Genomic DNA, 16,809 nt, shown 5'->3' with positions numbered 1-16,809 from the left:
GTGCAATTCATATTATAGGAAAATAATAAACAATTGACGCTTCTATTTTTAAAGGGCGTTCATTGGTTTCGACCTGGGGACACGTCAACCCCTCGTGACTGCCATATTGAGCAACAGCGTAACAAAAAGCGGATGTTCTTGGCTAGGACAAGATTTTATCAAGCTAGCTAACGTCAGTTGGTCAGATTTTTCCACTTTCACTTCTTGAAAAATAGTAAGTGATCCCGGAAAAACTGACATCGAGGGACTTAAGTTGTAAAAAAAAAAAAATAGTCCCGGTGCCGTAACATCGTCGCTTGACTATTGAACAGGTAACGTTAACTGGTCCACAATTTTTATTTATTTATATTCTTACACTAGCTAGCTCGCTAACGTTAGAACATTGTTTTCTGTGACAGTCCATGTAACGTTAGCTAGCTAGCTAGTATTTCGATGATAAATGAGTAAAGTTAGCTATCGATTTTGTCGTATATCTGCGTACTTGGTTGGCATCAATCAACATGAGACGTTAGCGTAGCTGTTTGACAGTTCTTGATAGTCGGCAGTGCAGCGTGACCAGTCAGCAGATGGCTAGTTCGCATACACTGCCTGCTAGCCAGAACCGATTCCGACCCTATTTTTGCTTACACTTACACTGGGGTCTGACCGTCTTCCTGTTTAGATTAAGACACAGCGGAGCAAGTGCGAGATTAAGGCTCAGAACATGTACCTCAATCCAGGGCTGAGAAATGCATTGTACTCCGAATTGTCTCATTATCCTAACCATTACAATGACAAGATTGAACCACTCATAATTTTTCTCAGGAAACTGCCCTTGTCATCATGCTAGGGAGCAGAAGCCATTTTGGAATGTCAGTGTTAGCCAATCAGCTCCTTTGTTGTTAAATGCAACGTGCCATTCCATAATGGCTGCTGTGGCTACTGCTAGTTAGCGTGAGGACAAACGGCAGTTTATTAAAAACTAGCAGTCTTTCCAGTGTAACAGTTGGAATAATGGGACAATTTGGAGAAAAACTAATTTCTCATCCCTGGATTGAGGTAGGTTTTCCGAGCCATACATTGTGCCCACTCAGATGTCTCTAATCAGGAAGTCTGTCTGACCCTAGCTCAATTGTGGACTAAAAGAGGGTTACCTTAACGTAAACTCACTCACTTTTGTACATCGCCTTGGTCTGTACAACTGTCCTTATTTTAGCACCCCAAAAATGTAATACTTCCAGGTCAACTGTGATGTCAATACCATTGTAAAGCACAATTTCTCCCCTTTCCAACAGAATCAATTACATGACCTAAACGCTGCCCGTTTCTGCACGATTCAAGAAGGCAATGAGCCCCGTCGGGTCTTTTTAAAAATGGCGGGTGGGGAAGCGAAACTAATGCGTGATAGTGAGAAGGAGAGATGTCTTGTGGGAAAACAACTTTTTTTCACTCGATCTGTCAAACTTATCACCTTATCGCCTCTAAAATGCAAATAAAACACTATAAAGAGTTTATATAATGTGTCATTACATACCTATTTGAAGATTTGTGTCGAATTTGAATCGGGTTTTTAGGGCTGTGCTAAAGTGATCTTAGAAGTAAACAACGGCTTTGAGAATGATGATCGCGTGCAAAAAATGACTAGGTGTCCCCCCTTATGTCACTGTCCATTTCTTGTTTTTGTAAGGATGATAAAGTGCTACAGCTGGTGGAGAGAGATTGTAAGACAGAAATAGTTGCTTTATGCGTGCTGTATGTTACGACATGACACGTTGGAGGGTCCGTTTTAAAAAAACTTTTCTCCAATACTATAGAGCCATTACCATGTCGATCAACGCTGGAATAGAAACCTAGTTCACACCCCCGATTTTGAAGTCAACACAGTCGCTACAGTCCCATTTAGTTTTCTTTGTAGCCTCGTTTGAATGTTGCGGTTGTGCACATTTGTACAGAAGGGGGTGAGTTTACTTACCTTATACTCCAAAGACCTTACCATTTCTGTTTAGAGGTGAATTGGCTTTGGCAGCCAAACACTCCATCTAAGTGTGAATTAATTCTCAAGTGCGGTACGGTTCTGGGAACATAAATCCCTCTACTTTCATATCACATCAAAATAATTTCCCAAATGCAAAATATACACTTACTGTTTTAACTGGATTTATTTTTCAGTGGCAACACGTTTGTGGCTTCAGTCTTATATTTAAACACAGGTGTTCGGAGACGCAGATGGCTAATTAGCACAGGTAGGCCTCTGTCTTCAGGCTGTTTTCCATAAACAAATGCTCTAACATGGAAATATGACTGTGTAGGAACCATAACCCTATAGACGGGTTGGTTGTTTAGCAACAAAACCGACGAGTGTGTGCAATTATGGGGCAAAACAGGCGGGCTTAGATTGACAACATGTAAACTATATTTTGTCTTCAGCGTTTATTGAAAACATAAATACATTTGCACAGTGAGCACTTGTTGTTTCTCAAATACCTCGTTACAGTTGTTGGTTAGATGGCTAGTGAATTTTTGCCATATCAGCATAGGCGTGACATCTGTCAAAACGCCTCAAAACAAAACCTGGTATCCAGAACAAGATAAAACTATCTCAAACGTGCCGCCTACGATTCCCCGCATGGCAGCAGCTTCTTGCCATTTTTGTTTCTCGCTGATGAGAGACATGTTTCATATGTTTTTAACGTTCAGAACGAGCATTGGGGCTCTTAACAAAAAATCCCCCAGCCAGAAGATACTATCATCAATAGGTGCTAAAGGCAAAGATTATTTATAACTTACCCAAGATGGACCACAGCCTCTCATTTCCAATGGAAGCAAATTCATTATAGTTGGCAGAACAAGCAAGGAGGTGGACCGAGCCAAGCATGAGCTAGTGAGATCCGTTCTAGCATGCATTTGCATATTTCTGTTAGGGAATGCCAACTCTGAAGTGTGCGGGTGCAATAACTCAATTCGCCCTTGCACTCCTTCTAAACAACACAATTTTGTAAAACTTTGGCAAAGGGTAAAGTCTACAAAACTTGGTCCAGTCTGTTCGTAACAGATTCTAGTACAGAAAACAGTATTGAGATCAAAATGTTTCATCAATGACAAAATTAGCAGAATGACAGCCAAAATCCACATCTTCTTCCACAGCTGGCAACTGTGCTTCCTCTCAACACTATATTTGGTGACTAGTGGTAATGCTAACCAGATGCTTCAGATTTATTCATTCGGTGAGACATCTGGCTCATTGTTCTCAGTGCTAAAGGTAGTTAGCGTCTATGAATGAGTTAATCTGACCCCAGTGCAGCTGTAAGCATGAGTAGGGTCAGAATCTATTCTAGCTATAGTGCCAGCCTGGTAACATTAAGGTTATTAGCTACAGTTAATATGATCACAATTTTAGTTGGGCCTACTTAATTAGGTCTTAACTCGCTATTCCGTTTAACGGTTTCCAGATGGCCAGTCTATTGCATTTCAATTTAGCTCTCTACATATTTTGCTAGATGGTATGCTAATTTACTAATGGTTCTTAGGAAAGGGGTGATGGGTTTTGGATTTCTGAACTTAACATGGTATTAATCATTCGTTATAATAGAGACCTGAGGGGTGCCATATCTCGTCAGTTGTCCAACTGAATGTATTCAACTGAAATGTCTTCCGCATTTAACCCAACTAACAAGTCTGTGTTCCGTGTAAATAAGGATGTTATCGCAATTAACCCAACTAACAAGTCTGTGTTCCGTGTAAATAAGGATGTCATCGCAATTAACCCAAAAGCCGACTTTTTCGTGACGCCTGACTTCCCAGTTTCAGATCCAGCTTTAGTTGACTCAGTCCCATCTGTCTCTTCTCAGAAGAGTCGCATCCCCAGGGAAGGATGGCCTCCCGTAAGAAGGTGCTGCTGAAGGTGATCATCCTCGGAGACTCTGGGTGAGTGATCGGAAGATCGTCATGGTGTTTACACAACCAGATGTCACTCCTTTTGGATATTCCCAACAGCCGTGTATAGGTTCTGTAGCACCCTTGCATGCGAGTGTACAACAGCCTCTGTCAAGAAGTCAGGATCTTTCTGGCACATGTAGCTGTGCAGGTCGTCAGTGGTTTCGAAGCCCTTCTCTGGCTGTTACCCTCAATCGCTACAGTTCTATATGTGCAGCTAAGTGTGTGTGTGTGTTCCTTCCCAGGGTAGGGAAGACTTCTCTGATGAACCAGTATGTAAATAAGAAGTTCAGTAACCAGTACAAGGCCACTATAGGAGCGGACTTCCTCACCAAGGAGGTGATGGTGGACGACAGGCTGGTCACCATGCAGGTGCGTCTCGTGTGCGTGTGTGTGTGCTGGTATATTTAAGCTATAAGGCATGAGAGGGTGTGGTATGTGTCCAATATACCACAGCTAAGGGCAGTTCTTATGCATGATGCAAAGTGGAGTGCCTGGATACAGCCTTTAGCCGTGGTATATTGGTCATATACCACAAACCCCCAAGGTTCGTTATTGCTATTATAAACTGGTTAGAAAGTGTAATTACATTAGTAAAAAGACCGGATTTGTCATACCCGTGGTATACTGTCTGATATACCATGGCTGTCAGCCAATCAGCATCCAGGGCTCGAACCACCCAGTTTATAATATTAGCCTAGTCATGAGTGCTTACCTCTGCTGGCTTGTCATAGTGTGTTTAAGTCAGAGATTGGGCAACTCATTCTGTGACGAGTCATATGGTTTCATTCTCTCTTTCCCTCTCTTTATTACCTTTTACGCATCTCTCACCCTTTCCCTCTCCCTCTCCCGCTTTCCTCCCTCTCTCCCAACCCATGTCCTGTAAAGAGTTTTTGTTGCAAGGCACATTTCTATGAAAACAGACAATTAAATGCTATTTTATCTTAATCGCTGTTTTCCCCCCCTTTCTCGCCCTTTCTCTTTTTCCTCCTCGCTCCGATCCTCTCCCTCTCTCGCTCCGATCCTCTCCCTCTCTTGCTCCGATCCTCTCCCTCTCTCGCTCCGATCCTCTCCCTCTCTCGCTCCGATCCTCTCCCTCTCTCGCTCCGATCCTCTCCCTCTCTCGCTCCGATCCTCTCCCTCTCTCGCTCCGATCCTCTCCCTCTCTCGCTCCGATCCTCTCCCTCTCTCGCTCCGATCCTCTCCCTCTCTCGCTCCGATCCTCTCCCTCTCTCGCTCCGATCCTCTCCCTCTCTCGCTCCGATCCTCTCTCGCTCCGATCCTCTCCCTCTCCGATCCTCTCCCTCTCTCGCTCCGATCCTCTCCCTCTCTCGCTCCGATCCTCTCCCTCTCTCGCTCCGATCCTCTCCCTCTCTCTCTCCGATCCTCTCCCTCTCTCCGATCCTCTCCCTCCCTCTCTCTCCTTTTCTCTCCCTCTCTGTGTAATCACCTTCAAAAATGATACAACAAAATACTAAAATGCCAAAAACATGGTAATCGTCGTCTCTTCTCTTCTGTCAGATCTGGGACACGGCGGGGCAGGAGCGTTTCCAGTCTCTGGGCGTGGCGTTCTACCGCGGCGCTGACTGCTGTGTGCTGGTCTACGATGTCACGGCGCCCAACACCTTCAAGACACTGGACAGCTGGAGGGATGAGTTCCTGATTCAGGCCAGCCCCAGAGACCCAGACAACTTCCCCTTTGTGGTGCTAGGCAACAAGATTGACCTCGAGAACAGACAGGTTGGTATGTCTGTGTCCGTCCATTGGAGAGCCAGAACAGGCAGGTGGTGGGGCGTAGGCAGTACAGAGTCAGACTTGGTCAAATGTTTGTTGTGATTTCTACATCCCTTAACCTTCTCATGCATGAGTTCCAAATATCTCTAACGGTCACCCTAGCGTGAGTTTTTTATTTTATTTATTACATTTATTCAATTTTTATGGGCGTGATGTCAGAATGCACTGTTCCAAAATGTGATTGTAACGCAACAGGACTGGTCCAACCAAGGCACTCAGCCTATAGATAAATAGTAGGCAATGTTTTGTCCATTTTAAAGTTATTTTCTAGCAAGTTTTATTTTGTAATAAGATTTTGAATTGAGACGTGTTCTGCTCGCTAATCAATTCACACAGATGTCTGCCCTTTCACTGTATATTGCGTTGTCGTTTGTACTGTAGCACACCATATGGAGCATAATGTATTTAACTGTTATTCACATTTTCAAGCACTGGTGACAAATAATGCATTCCTGTGCTTGAATAGATTATAATGGACACATATAATGTGTGTAGTAGAGGTCGACCGATTGTGATTTTTCAACACCGTTACCGATTATTGGAGGACCAAAAGGGCTGATACCGATTAATCGGCCGATTTTAAAATAATAATAAAAATAAATAATTATAATAATAAATAAAATATATATATATAAAAATGCATTTATTTATTTGTAATAATCACAATTACAACAATACTGAATGAACACTTATTTTAACTTAATATAATACATCAATAAAATCAATTTAGCCTAAAGTAAATAATGAAACATGTTCAATTTGGTTTAAATAATGCAAAAGCAAAGTGTTGGAGAAGAAAGTAAAAGGCAATATGTGCCATGTAAGAAAGCTAACGTTTCAGTTCCTTGCTCAGAACATGAGAACATATGAAAGCTGTTGGTTCCTTTTTAACATGAGTCTTCAATATTCCCAGGTAAGAAGTTTTAGGTTGTAGTTATTATAGGAATTATAGGGCTATTTCCCCTCTATCATTTGTATTTCATTAACCTTTGACTATTGGATGTTCTTATAGGCACTTTAGTATTGCCAGTGTAACAGTATAGCTTCCGTCCCTCTCCTCGCTCCTCCCTGGGCTCGGACCAGCAACACATAGACAACAGCCACCATCGAAGCAGCGTTAGCCATGCAGAGCAAGGGGAACAACCACTAGAAGGCTCAGAGCGAGTGATGTTTGAAACGCTATTAGCGCGCACCCCACTAACTAGCTAGCCATTTCACTTCGGTTACACCAGCCTCATCTCGAGAGTTGATAGGCTTGAAGTCATAAACAGCGCAATGCTTGACGCACAACGAAGAGCTGCTGGCAAAACGCACAAAAGTGCTGTTTGAATGAATGTTTACGCGCCTGCTTCTGCCTACCACCGCTCAGTCAGATACTTAGATACTTGTATGCTTTTATGCTCAGTCAGATTATATGCAACGCAGGACACGCTAGATAATATCTAGTCATATCATCAACCATGTGTAGTTAACTAGTGATTATGATTGATTGTTTTTTTATAAGATACGTTTAATGCTAGCTAACAACTTACCTTGGCTTACTGCATTCACGTAACAGGCAGTCTCCTTGTGGAGTGCAACGAGAGAGGCAGGTCGTTATTGCGTTAGACTCGTTAACTGTAAGGTTGCAAGAATGGATCCCCCGAGCTGACAATGTGAAAATCTGTCGTTCTGCCCCTGAACAAGGCATTTAACCCACCGTTCCTAGGCTGTCATTACAAATAAGAATGTGTTCTTAACTGACTTGTCTAGTTAAATAAAGGTATAAAAATAAATGTCAAATCGGTGCCCCAAAATTCCAATTGTTATGAACACTTGATATCGGCCCTAATTAATCGGCCATTCCGATTAATCGGTCAGACCAAAGATGTTATAATAATATTAAAATGTGGTAAAGAGATGGTTCACTCATCTTTCGAGTAAACTTCCAGAAGTGATGGTAAATGGACGCAACTCATCTTGTAACCTTTTTTGAAAGTGTTTTACTCAATTATTTCTATCACTGGTGAGGTTCCCCGTGGTGTGATGAATTGTAAATTGTAATTACTATTAGCTAATTCATATTACGGTTTCTGTCAGAGGAGAGTTGGCTAAATATGACTGCTTGTGTTGGGGTTACTCTTTCCTCAGTTAGCGCTACGACTAATGTAGCCAAAATGTTCCCGTTTTGGATGGGAATTGTGTTGTGCTGTCTCTACTTCTGTGAATGTCTGAGCTTTGCATCCAACAACAAAAAATGCTCACATTGAGGACATAACGCAAAATGTTTCTGTGAGAGAAAAAAAACTGTGGCTAGCTCGAATGCTGACTGTTGTGTCAATCGTAACTAGGACGTTCTAAATAAGTGTTCTAGTTTGAGCGTACGCTGCAGGAACCACTGTAGAATGGTTACACACCCGTGTGTTCGTACGTGCTGAAAGGATGAGTATATGCCACAGGTAGTTCCATGTAAAATGAGGAAGTATGTATGACACAATGGCGTTAATAATCTTCTGTTGTGTAGGTGACGACAAAACGTGCCCAGGCCTGGTGTGCCAGTAAGAGCAGCATCCCCTACTTTGAGACCAGCGCCAAGGAGGCCATCAACGTAGACCAAGCATTCCAGACCATTGCCCGCAATGCCCTTAAACAGGTACACACACGAAATATAGACTCAAGCAGCCACAGGTAAACCTGTAGGCAGAGTGCCTCCAGCTGTTCAGAAACCACCTTTCTCTCCCTGGCTGGGAAACACCTGTTAGACTGGTTCACTGAGGTTGCTGTGGAACTCATGATGTCATAGTCAAACACTGTCATCAAGGAGGAATATTGTTTTTTGGGGGGGTAGAATTCTTCTACTTCTGATTTGTGCACACGGTTTGTGGCTGTGTAATCCCGTGCTTTGTGTGTCTGTAGGAGTCTGAGGTGGAGACGTATGACTTCCCAGACCAGATCAAACTGAGAGACGACCGGCCCGCCGACCCCAGCGACGGCTGCTCCTGCTGAGACCAACCAACGACGGATGGATAGAGGGGACCAGGAAGACCATGGGGTGCAGCTCAACAATTCTCCTGGTCTCTTTTACCTCCTCTGCACTGGTGTGAAAGACTGGGACAGGTGAGGCTAATTCGGAGGCAGTCTCCCACACAGCCTTCCCGTGTTCTCACATCAGTGCAGATGAAGAGGAGTCGAGGGGAGATTGAGATGCACCCCGAGGAGAGAGCACGGGGACACACCCCCAGTCCTCTCCCCTCAGTCAGCTACAGAAGACTCCAGATGAAAAGAGAGAAAAGGAAACACTTACTTTTCTTAAGTCCCTGTCTCCCGTGGCGACCTGGCCGACAGGAAGGAGAGAAAGCCCCTCTTGCACAGCATCACTTTTTAACAAGGTAGAAGAATCATTGCTACTATGGAAAATACAATCATGATGCTCCTATTATAATGATTTCTAATGATGTTTTCTTGTATTTTGTTCTGGTTTTAATTGTTCCTTTCTATAATACTGAGGTACAGACTGCTCATCTGTCTGTTTGGGATCCAGGTAGACATTCTCCTTAACTACAGATCTAGGATCAGATTCCTGTTTTCCACAGAATCTAACCTTCACCATTGGAGGGATTTAGAAGCCTGTGTCGGTGTTAAGGGGAAATTTCTACCTACTCGACTCGCTCTGTGCCTTTCATCTCATGACAAGTATTACTGTGGCAGATCTCATATGTATGTATGTGTATGTGTTATTTTTCTGCAGTTCTTATGTTGCCAAACTTTGTGTCAACCCTAGACCTTTTCTTTACATTGTTTCTCGTTGAGCCAGTTCTCTTCAATTATTTAGTGTTTTAAATCGTTGTGTAGAGAGTGATAAGCTAACCAGATGCATTGAAAGTCAATCTGCAATTAGAATATTCGGTCAACCCAACAGCAACCCTCGGCAGTATCAGTTCTGCATTTAGGTTCTGTTCTCCTTTCTTATCTTGTATTAAGTTCTGTACATTTCTTGTTTTTGTTGCCTTATCCATACTACACACGACTATGTCCCTGTACATTGGCTATAAATGATTGAGTCCAAAGTCAAACCTAACCTCAAGGCCCCTAATAAATCTAAACATATCTGATTTGTGTAAGCAGTATAGTACTACAATAGTTTCTACCATATTATTTTACACCACTTGTCAGGTCTGGGCGGCTCTCTCGAAGTGTCTCGGGGAAAGAAATGGGGTCTACGTGTTGATTTGGGATGTCCTCTGCCCTTAACAGTAGTCCCAGGCCAGACTTTCATTCCACTGTATCTTGAAGCTGCCGATCTACCCCAACTAGTGTTGCTCTATATTCATGTAACAAATGAACATGTTCTTAAACCAATTAACAAAAATCCTTAGTCCTACGTGATGATTTTTTTAGCACAACTCCTCCTTCAACTGTCACCTTTTGTTGAATCTGCTTTCTCCACTGTAAACAAATAAATGTTTACTTTATGGAAATATGTCAGTTGTCTTTCTTTAGTTATATTATTGGACCTGCACTCCTCTAAATGTGTCATTTTAATCTGTGACACTGTTTGCAATGAACTACACAATGTACCAAAACATTAGGAACAGCTTCCCTACTATTGAGTTGCACATTTTGCCCTCAGAACAGCCTCAACTAGTTGGGACGTGGACTCGACAAAGTGTTAAGCATTACACGGGGACGCTGGCCCATGTCGACTCCAATGCTTCCCACAGTTGGCAAGTTGGCTGGATGTCCTTCGGGTGGTGGACCATTCTTGATGCGTGGAAAACCCTGCCAGTGTTGCAGTACTTGACAAACTCAAACCAGTACACCTGGCACCTACTCCCCATACAAAGGCACTTATATTTAGTCTTGCCAATTCACCCTCTGAATGGCACACATTCAAAATCCATATCTCAGTGGTCTCAAGGCTTCGAAATCATTCTTTAACCGGTCTCCTCCCCTTCATCTACACTGAAGTGGCTTTAACAAGTGACATCGATAAAGGATCATATCTTTCTCATGGAAAGAGCAAGTGTTCCTGATGTTCTGTGCAATCACACTATCTGATTTTGAAAAATAGAAAGTTTATTCCACAATACAACCAAATGAATACATAGACAAATCTAAACAAAGAAATAGTCTATCCATATGTCACTGAAATGAGGCAATTCCCATGTGTCTAAATAAACAGCACTTGTACTCCTGTTGTTTTTTGTTCCAGTTCCCTTATTTAAATAGAATGATGGAAATTGGGACACTGGTGTCCCTCTGTACTGGGGCTCATTACAGCTCATCCTGGGTTTTCTCTTTCCCTCTGGTCATCATGTCATCGTAGAGCTGACGGTGTGCGTTTGTGTGGTCACAGAGACAGGGGGTCCAAAGGCCTCCATGGTCTCCATCACAAGGGAGAGGTGGTCCATAAACGACCCCACAGAGACACGCAGAATACGGGCCTCATCGGCTCTCCACCTCCTAATGGAAAGAGGGAGATTCTCACATGGACACAACTTAACAACCTCGTATACAGTGGTACCACCATACACACTTAGACCATTGATTACACTTGGTGGTAGTACACGCGAACACACAACAGACACTCACACAGACAGCGTGCAGCCGGACACCGTGAGCTCCTTGCTGATGCCTCCTTTCCGGGGCTCACGGTCTGGGGAGAGGGACTGGAGCGCGATGGACGCCTCGCGACTTGATGGGAACGGGACGTCTAGTACACTGCGGGACTGTCAAGGAAGTTTTCACTGATTCATGCTAAATTATCAAAATATGCATACAATATTAAAGAGGCAATTTACGAACAAGCGTTAATGTCAATAACCGTCATATTAGCGTCCTATCTGGAGTACATAGGATACAATTCCAATTTGCCTTGCTTGTGATTGTTTTCCGTGCAGGGCGCCGCCATGATGGTTTTTCTTCTAAGTAAATCAAGATGTGGCGACCGCAGATTCGTCTGGATGCAGCAAATATAGATTTACAATCTGATGTGGAGATTCGTCACGGTTGATGAATAAAGTTGTTTTTACATATACAAAAAAACGTAACGTGGATTTGTCTGCATAAAAAAAGTTTTAAAAGTCGTTAACAATCTTATTAGCAATAGACCTATTCAACATATTGAGCTTGACACATCTCAGGCAAAACATGTGAATCCAATATGTATGTTGTTAAGGATATTATTTAAATGATGTAAACTAATCACCCATACGTTTATGTAAAAAATATATCTAAATTTGTATGCCAATGGACGCGCGCGCACAGCTCCGCGTATGGCTTACATTGAATACTCTAGAAATTGTCATTTGAGCGATCGGCTCTTCACTCGAGCGCAACCGGCAAAGGGCGAGAATGTGTCTGGTTGGTATGTCTATCTTCAGGATCTGAAGTGTCTTTATACACCTTTAAAACTTCCGTTTTTAATTAACATTCGTCGCAGTCTCATTTCGATTAGCCTGTCCTGTTTGATTTTCACATCAGCTATAAATCAATTTACACACGATGAGATTGGAGATCGGCACATAACTGTGAGTGCAGCATTAGCAGTCGGCACGCGCATCTCCTTCACTTACGCCCAGACAAGCGCTTGGACAGGTAAGACAACATGTTTTACATCTTCAAATGTATTTTTACTGCATTAACGCGACATTCCCAAAGTATCAGCAAGTGGTGTATGTGTGTTAGATATCTCCGTTTTATAGTAACCTGCATGTGCATATGGTTATTGTATTTCACTGTGTTTGTGTGGATTAAGCCATAATGAATTCAGCATGTGGTGGAGTCCCCAAAACTCACTAGTGAAACTCTTTATTCCCCATTCCTATGGTGTGTGTGCCTCTGTCTGACCGCCTTTCCTCCTGCATGTAATGTGCATATCAGGGCTATGGGTACTTTGAGGGACTTGCAGTTTGCACTGCAGCTGAAGATCGAGGAGCTCCGCCAGAGGGACAGTCTGATAGATGAGCTGGAGTCGGAGCTGGACACCAAGGATGATCTCATCCGACAGCTGCAGACAGAACTGGACCGTCATCGCAACGCTCCTCAACACGCTGGGGCCACTGGGAGCACAGAGAACACAGGTAGGTGCTACTCGTTACACCCTTACATGACATGAACATGCACCTCTAATACAACACAGACCCAGGGGAAACGGAAAACAACACAGGGTACCAGACCATAATGCACCTGGAGGTGTTCAAGTGAATTCAAGGGTGGTTAGGCATGAACCTGTGAGCCATCACTCTCAAGGCTAATGTGACAGATTGGGGTTGAACGCGGTCTCCTAACTGCCACAAGACTGTGTTAGCTCGCTGAGGTAAAGCCTGACCAAAATGGGTGTCTGTCAGGACCCGGGCTGTCCCCACCAGTGCCTGATGAGCCGCAGAGGACTAAGAGACAGGCAATATCAGCAGAACCCACAGCCCTAGACCCTGCCCAACTCGCACACGTCACACTCACCAACTACAGCAAGAGTGAAGAGTGAGTACGCGCACGTGCACGTGCATACACACACACGTGCACACACGTGCACACACACACACACACACACACACACACACACACACACACACACACACACACACACACACACACACACACACACACACACACACACACACACACACACACACACACACACACACACACTGATCCTGTCTCTGTACATGTGTACAGGTCTAGAGAGCTGATCCATAGAGCTCTTTTGGAGAATGAATTCATGAAACACCTGGAGCAGGGACAGGTACTAGTATTACTACAACTGTATAGTATTACTGTGGTACTACTGCTACTCTCACTGTCTATTCTTAGATATCCAATTATTTATCCCCCCCACTCTCTCTCTCACATACTCTCTCTTTCTCTCTCAATTTAATGAAACAAGTGCTATATTTTTATTAACGGGTCTCTTGCTTTGTCTCTCTCTCTCTCTCTCACTCTGACTCTGACTCTGTAGATTCAGACCATAGTTGACTGTATGCATCCCACTCGTCTGGCCCGGGGCTGCTGTGTCATACAGGAGGGAGACGACGGATCTCTGGTCTATGTGCTGGAGGGTGAGAGGCATGGAGGGAGGTGGAGGGGTGGGGAGGAGGGAGGTGGAGGGATGGGGAGGAGGGAGGGATGAAGCGAAAGAGAGGACGGGGGAAAATAGGGCAATGACGAGGGATAGAGAGAAGGGGGGAGGGAGGGTGAGCGAGAAGGGGAGAGGGAGGGTGAGAGGTGGAGGGAGGGAGGGTGAGAGATGGATGGAGGGAGGGAGGGTGAAAGAGAGGAGGGCGAGACTGTGAGAGAGGAAGGGGGGAGGGAAGTAGATAGGTGAGAAGTTATGACAGTCTAGGCGAAAGGGGAGGCAAGGGAGGGACAGATAATACCACAATGAGACAGATATTTCACAGAATGCATAAACGTGAAGCATCCGGTTGGTGTTTCACTACCAAGTATGGTAGTGAGAGGAAGCCCAGTGGCCGGCAGTGGGAGGTGATGGAACAAGATGGATTTTGCCAGACATTCTGCTAATTTACTCATCAAACATTTGATCTCAATACCATTCTCTATTCCCAAAACTACAATTTGTTACAAACAGAGTGGACTACGTTCTTTAGACTTTACCCTTTGCCAAGATTTGTTTAAATAGAAGGTGTGGAAATGTGAATTAAGTTACTGCACACGTGCACTTTAGAGTACGAGTTCCCCAAATGCTAGAAAACGCCAATAGGATCTCATTAGCTCGTGTTTGGCTCTGCCCACCTCCTTGCTTGTTCTGCCATCTATGGCTCATTTGCTCCCATTTGAAACAACAGGCTGTGGTCTATCTTGGTTTAGTTATAAGAATCTTTGATTATACTATATATATCAGGTGATATCATACAGTGAGCTCACTGTAACAGAGGCAGACAGGTCACACACACACACACACACACTTCTTGCTCTCTCAGGCGCTTTGAAACATCTGTTCCTGACACCTTGACTCCTCTCATCTGAAAAATATCGAATCTGTCCTCTCTTTTTGCCACAGTCTCTTTGTCTCTCTCTGTTTCTCATTCACACACACAGAGACACACACAATTAGACCATGTTGATTATACAGTCCATTCACTTTGGTAAACATCCATCTAGAGAGTATGGGTGTATTACCATGAAGAGATGATTAATATTAATGCAGTCCTTTACAGTTGAAGTCAGACGTTTACATACACCATAGCCAACTACATTTAAACTCAGTTTTTCACAATTCCTGACATTTAATCCTAGTAAAAATTCCCAGTCTTAGGTCAGTTAGGATCACCACTTTATTTTAAGAATGTGAAATGTCTGAATAATATTAAAGATAATTATTTATTTCTGCTTTTATTTCTTTCATCGCATTCCGAGTGGGTCAGAAGTTTACATACACTCAATTAGTATTTGGTAGCATTGCCTTTAAATTGTTTAATTTGGGTCAAACGTTTAGGGGAGCCTTCCACAAGCTTCCCACAATAAGTTGGGTGAATTTTGGCCCATTCCTCCTTACAGAGCTGGTGCAACTGAGTCAGGTTTGTAGGCCTCCTTCCTCCACACGCTTTTTCAGTTCTTCCCACAAACTTTTTGTAGGATTGAGGTCAGGGCTTTGGGATGGCCACTCCAATAACTTGACTTTGTTGTCCTTAAGCCATTTTGCCACAACTTTGGAAGTATGCTTGAGGTCATTGTCCATTTGGAAGATCCATTTGCGACCAAGGGTTAACTTCCTGATTGATGTCTTGAGATCTTGCTTCAATATATCAACATAATTTTTCTGCCTCATGATGCCATCTATTTTGTGAAGCGCACCAGTCTCTCCTGCAGCAAAGCATCCACACAACATGATGCTGCCACCCCCGTGCTTCACGGTTGGGATGGTGTTCTCCGGCTTGCAAGCCTCCCCCTTTTCCCTCCAAACACAACAATGGTCATTAAGGCCAAACAGTTCTATTTTTGTTACCAGAGGACATTTCTCCAAAAAGTACGATCTTTGTCCCCATGTGCAGTTGCGAACTGATACTTGTGTACCTGTTTCCTCCAGCATCTTCACAGGGTCCTTTGCTGTCGTTCTGGGATTGATTTGCACTTTTCGCACCAAAGAACGTTAATCTCTGTTTCAGAACCTTCTAAATCCGTGGCATAATTTTCTGGAATTTTCCAAGCTGTTTAAAGGCACAGTCAACTTAGTGTATGTAAACATCTGACCCACTGGAATTGTGATACAATGAATTATAGTGAAATAATATGTCTGTTAACAATTTTTTGAAAAATTACTTGTGTCATGCACGAAGTAGATGTCCTAACCGACTTGCCAAAAGTTTGTTAACAAGAAATTTGTGGAGTGGTTAAAATGACTTTAATGACTCCAACCTAAATTTATGTAAACTTCCGACTTCAACTGTAAGTGTGAATGAGTGGGGAGTTGGGGAGTTCTGTTCAGGCAGGTTTGATGATGTAATGTTGTTTATGTGCATGCCTGAGTGTGTGCGGTTGTGTGTGTGTAGAGGGAAAGGTGGAGGTGACTAAAGGGGAACAGAAGCTGTGCACCATCGATCCCGGGAAGGTCTTTGGAGAACTGGCCATCCTCTACAACTGTACCAGGACTGCTACTGTTACAGGTAACACACATACACATTGCTGCTATTTTAGGTAATACACACACACACTTATTTGATTGAGATCAGGATGAGGAATTGTTTTTGTAATTTCTTCATCCTCCTCTCTGCCACTGTCGTTTAGTCTGATGGATTGAGGTGAGATTTGGTGTCAGACTAGTGTGTGTGTGTGTGTGTGTGTTTAGGCTAAGTGATTGGGGTGAGGCGTGGTGTCAGATCTACGCTGTGCTAAAAGTATTTATTTAATTTCAGCAGAGAGATACAGTAATAATTGAAAATCCCCCACACACACACACACTCTCTGTAGGCGGTGACTGTCTGATTTGGGCTGTAATATGCCAGTCCTGTCAGTAGGCTGTCTGCCTGTGTGTGTGTGTGTGTGTGTGTGTGTGTGTGTGTGTGTGTGTGTGTGTGTGTGTGTGTGTGTGTGTGTGTGTGTGTGTGTGTGTGTGTGTGTGTGTGTGTGTGTGTGTGTGTGTGTGTGTGTGTGTGTGTGTGTGTGTGT

General features: G+C 43.5%; 3 protein-coding genes across 5 annotated transcripts in view; 2 read left to right on the top strand and 1 right to left on the bottom strand.

Moving 5' to 3' along the window:
• The first annotated feature begins 105 nt into the window (after window positions 1–105).
• zgc:100918 (Ras-related protein rab7-like) lies at window positions 106–10,163 on the top strand. Of its 3 annotated transcripts, XM_046317234.1 has the most exons (7): window positions 106–311; window positions 2,149–2,222; window positions 3,828–3,903; window positions 4,158–4,284; window positions 5,434–5,652; window positions 8,210–8,338; window positions 8,602–10,163. In XM_046317234.1, exons 3-7 carry the CDS (start codon window positions 3,851–3,853, stop codon window positions 8,689–8,691), a joined length of 618 nt encoding a protein of 205 aa, XP_046173190.1. In that variant the 5' UTR covers window positions 106–311; window positions 2,149–2,222; window positions 3,828–3,850; the 3' UTR covers window positions 8,692–10,163. The 3 variants fall into 3 exon arrangements, with proteins under 3 accessions (XP_046173190.1, XP_046173189.1, XP_046173188.1); XM_046317233.1 differs by lacking the exon at window positions 2,149–2,222 and having other exon boundaries at window positions 3,831–3,903; XM_046317232.1 differs by lacking the exon at window positions 2,149–2,222.
• Window positions 10,164–10,740: 577 nt separating this feature from the next.
• Window positions 10,741–11,640, bottom strand: LOC124007003 (EKC/KEOPS complex subunit Lage3). The gene is made up of 3 exons (XM_046317235.1): window positions 11,547–11,640; window positions 11,278–11,406; window positions 10,741–11,148 (listed from the first exon to the last, which is right to left on the bottom strand). Exons 1-3 carry the CDS (start codon window positions 11,594–11,596, stop codon window positions 10,998–11,000), a joined length of 330 nt encoding a protein of 109 aa, XP_046173191.1. The 5' UTR covers window positions 11,597–11,640; the 3' UTR covers window positions 10,741–10,997.
• A 247-nt stretch (window positions 11,641–11,887) lies between these two features.
• Window positions 11,888–16,809, top strand: part of LOC124006586 (cGMP-dependent protein kinase 1-like) — a 16,115-nt gene continuing 11,193 nt past the window's right edge. Inside the window, exons 1-6 of the mRNA XM_046316616.1 lie at window positions 11,888–12,282; window positions 12,568–12,767; window positions 13,035–13,167; window positions 13,363–13,429; window positions 13,643–13,742; window positions 16,194–16,307. Of these exons, the coding sequence (XP_046172572.1) occupies window positions 12,572–12,767; window positions 13,035–13,167; window positions 13,363–13,429; window positions 13,643–13,742; window positions 16,194–16,307 (610 nt within the window). The 5' untranslated portion in view covers window positions 11,888–12,282; window positions 12,568–12,571. The remainder of the gene's footprint in view (window positions 12,283–12,567; window positions 12,768–13,034; window positions 13,168–13,362; window positions 13,430–13,642; window positions 13,743–16,193; window positions 16,308–16,809) is intronic.

Source organism: Oncorhynchus gorbuscha, linkage group LG20 (assembly GCF_021184085.1).
Source record: "Oncorhynchus gorbuscha isolate QuinsamMale2020 ecotype Even-year linkage group LG20, OgorEven_v1.0, whole genome shotgun sequence".
Classification (NCBI taxonomy): Eukaryota; Metazoa; Chordata; class Actinopteri; order Salmoniformes; family Salmonidae; genus Oncorhynchus; species Oncorhynchus gorbuscha.
The sequence above is the reverse complement of the archived record's forward strand: the minus strand, read 5'-3'. Positions and strand labels throughout refer to the sequence as shown.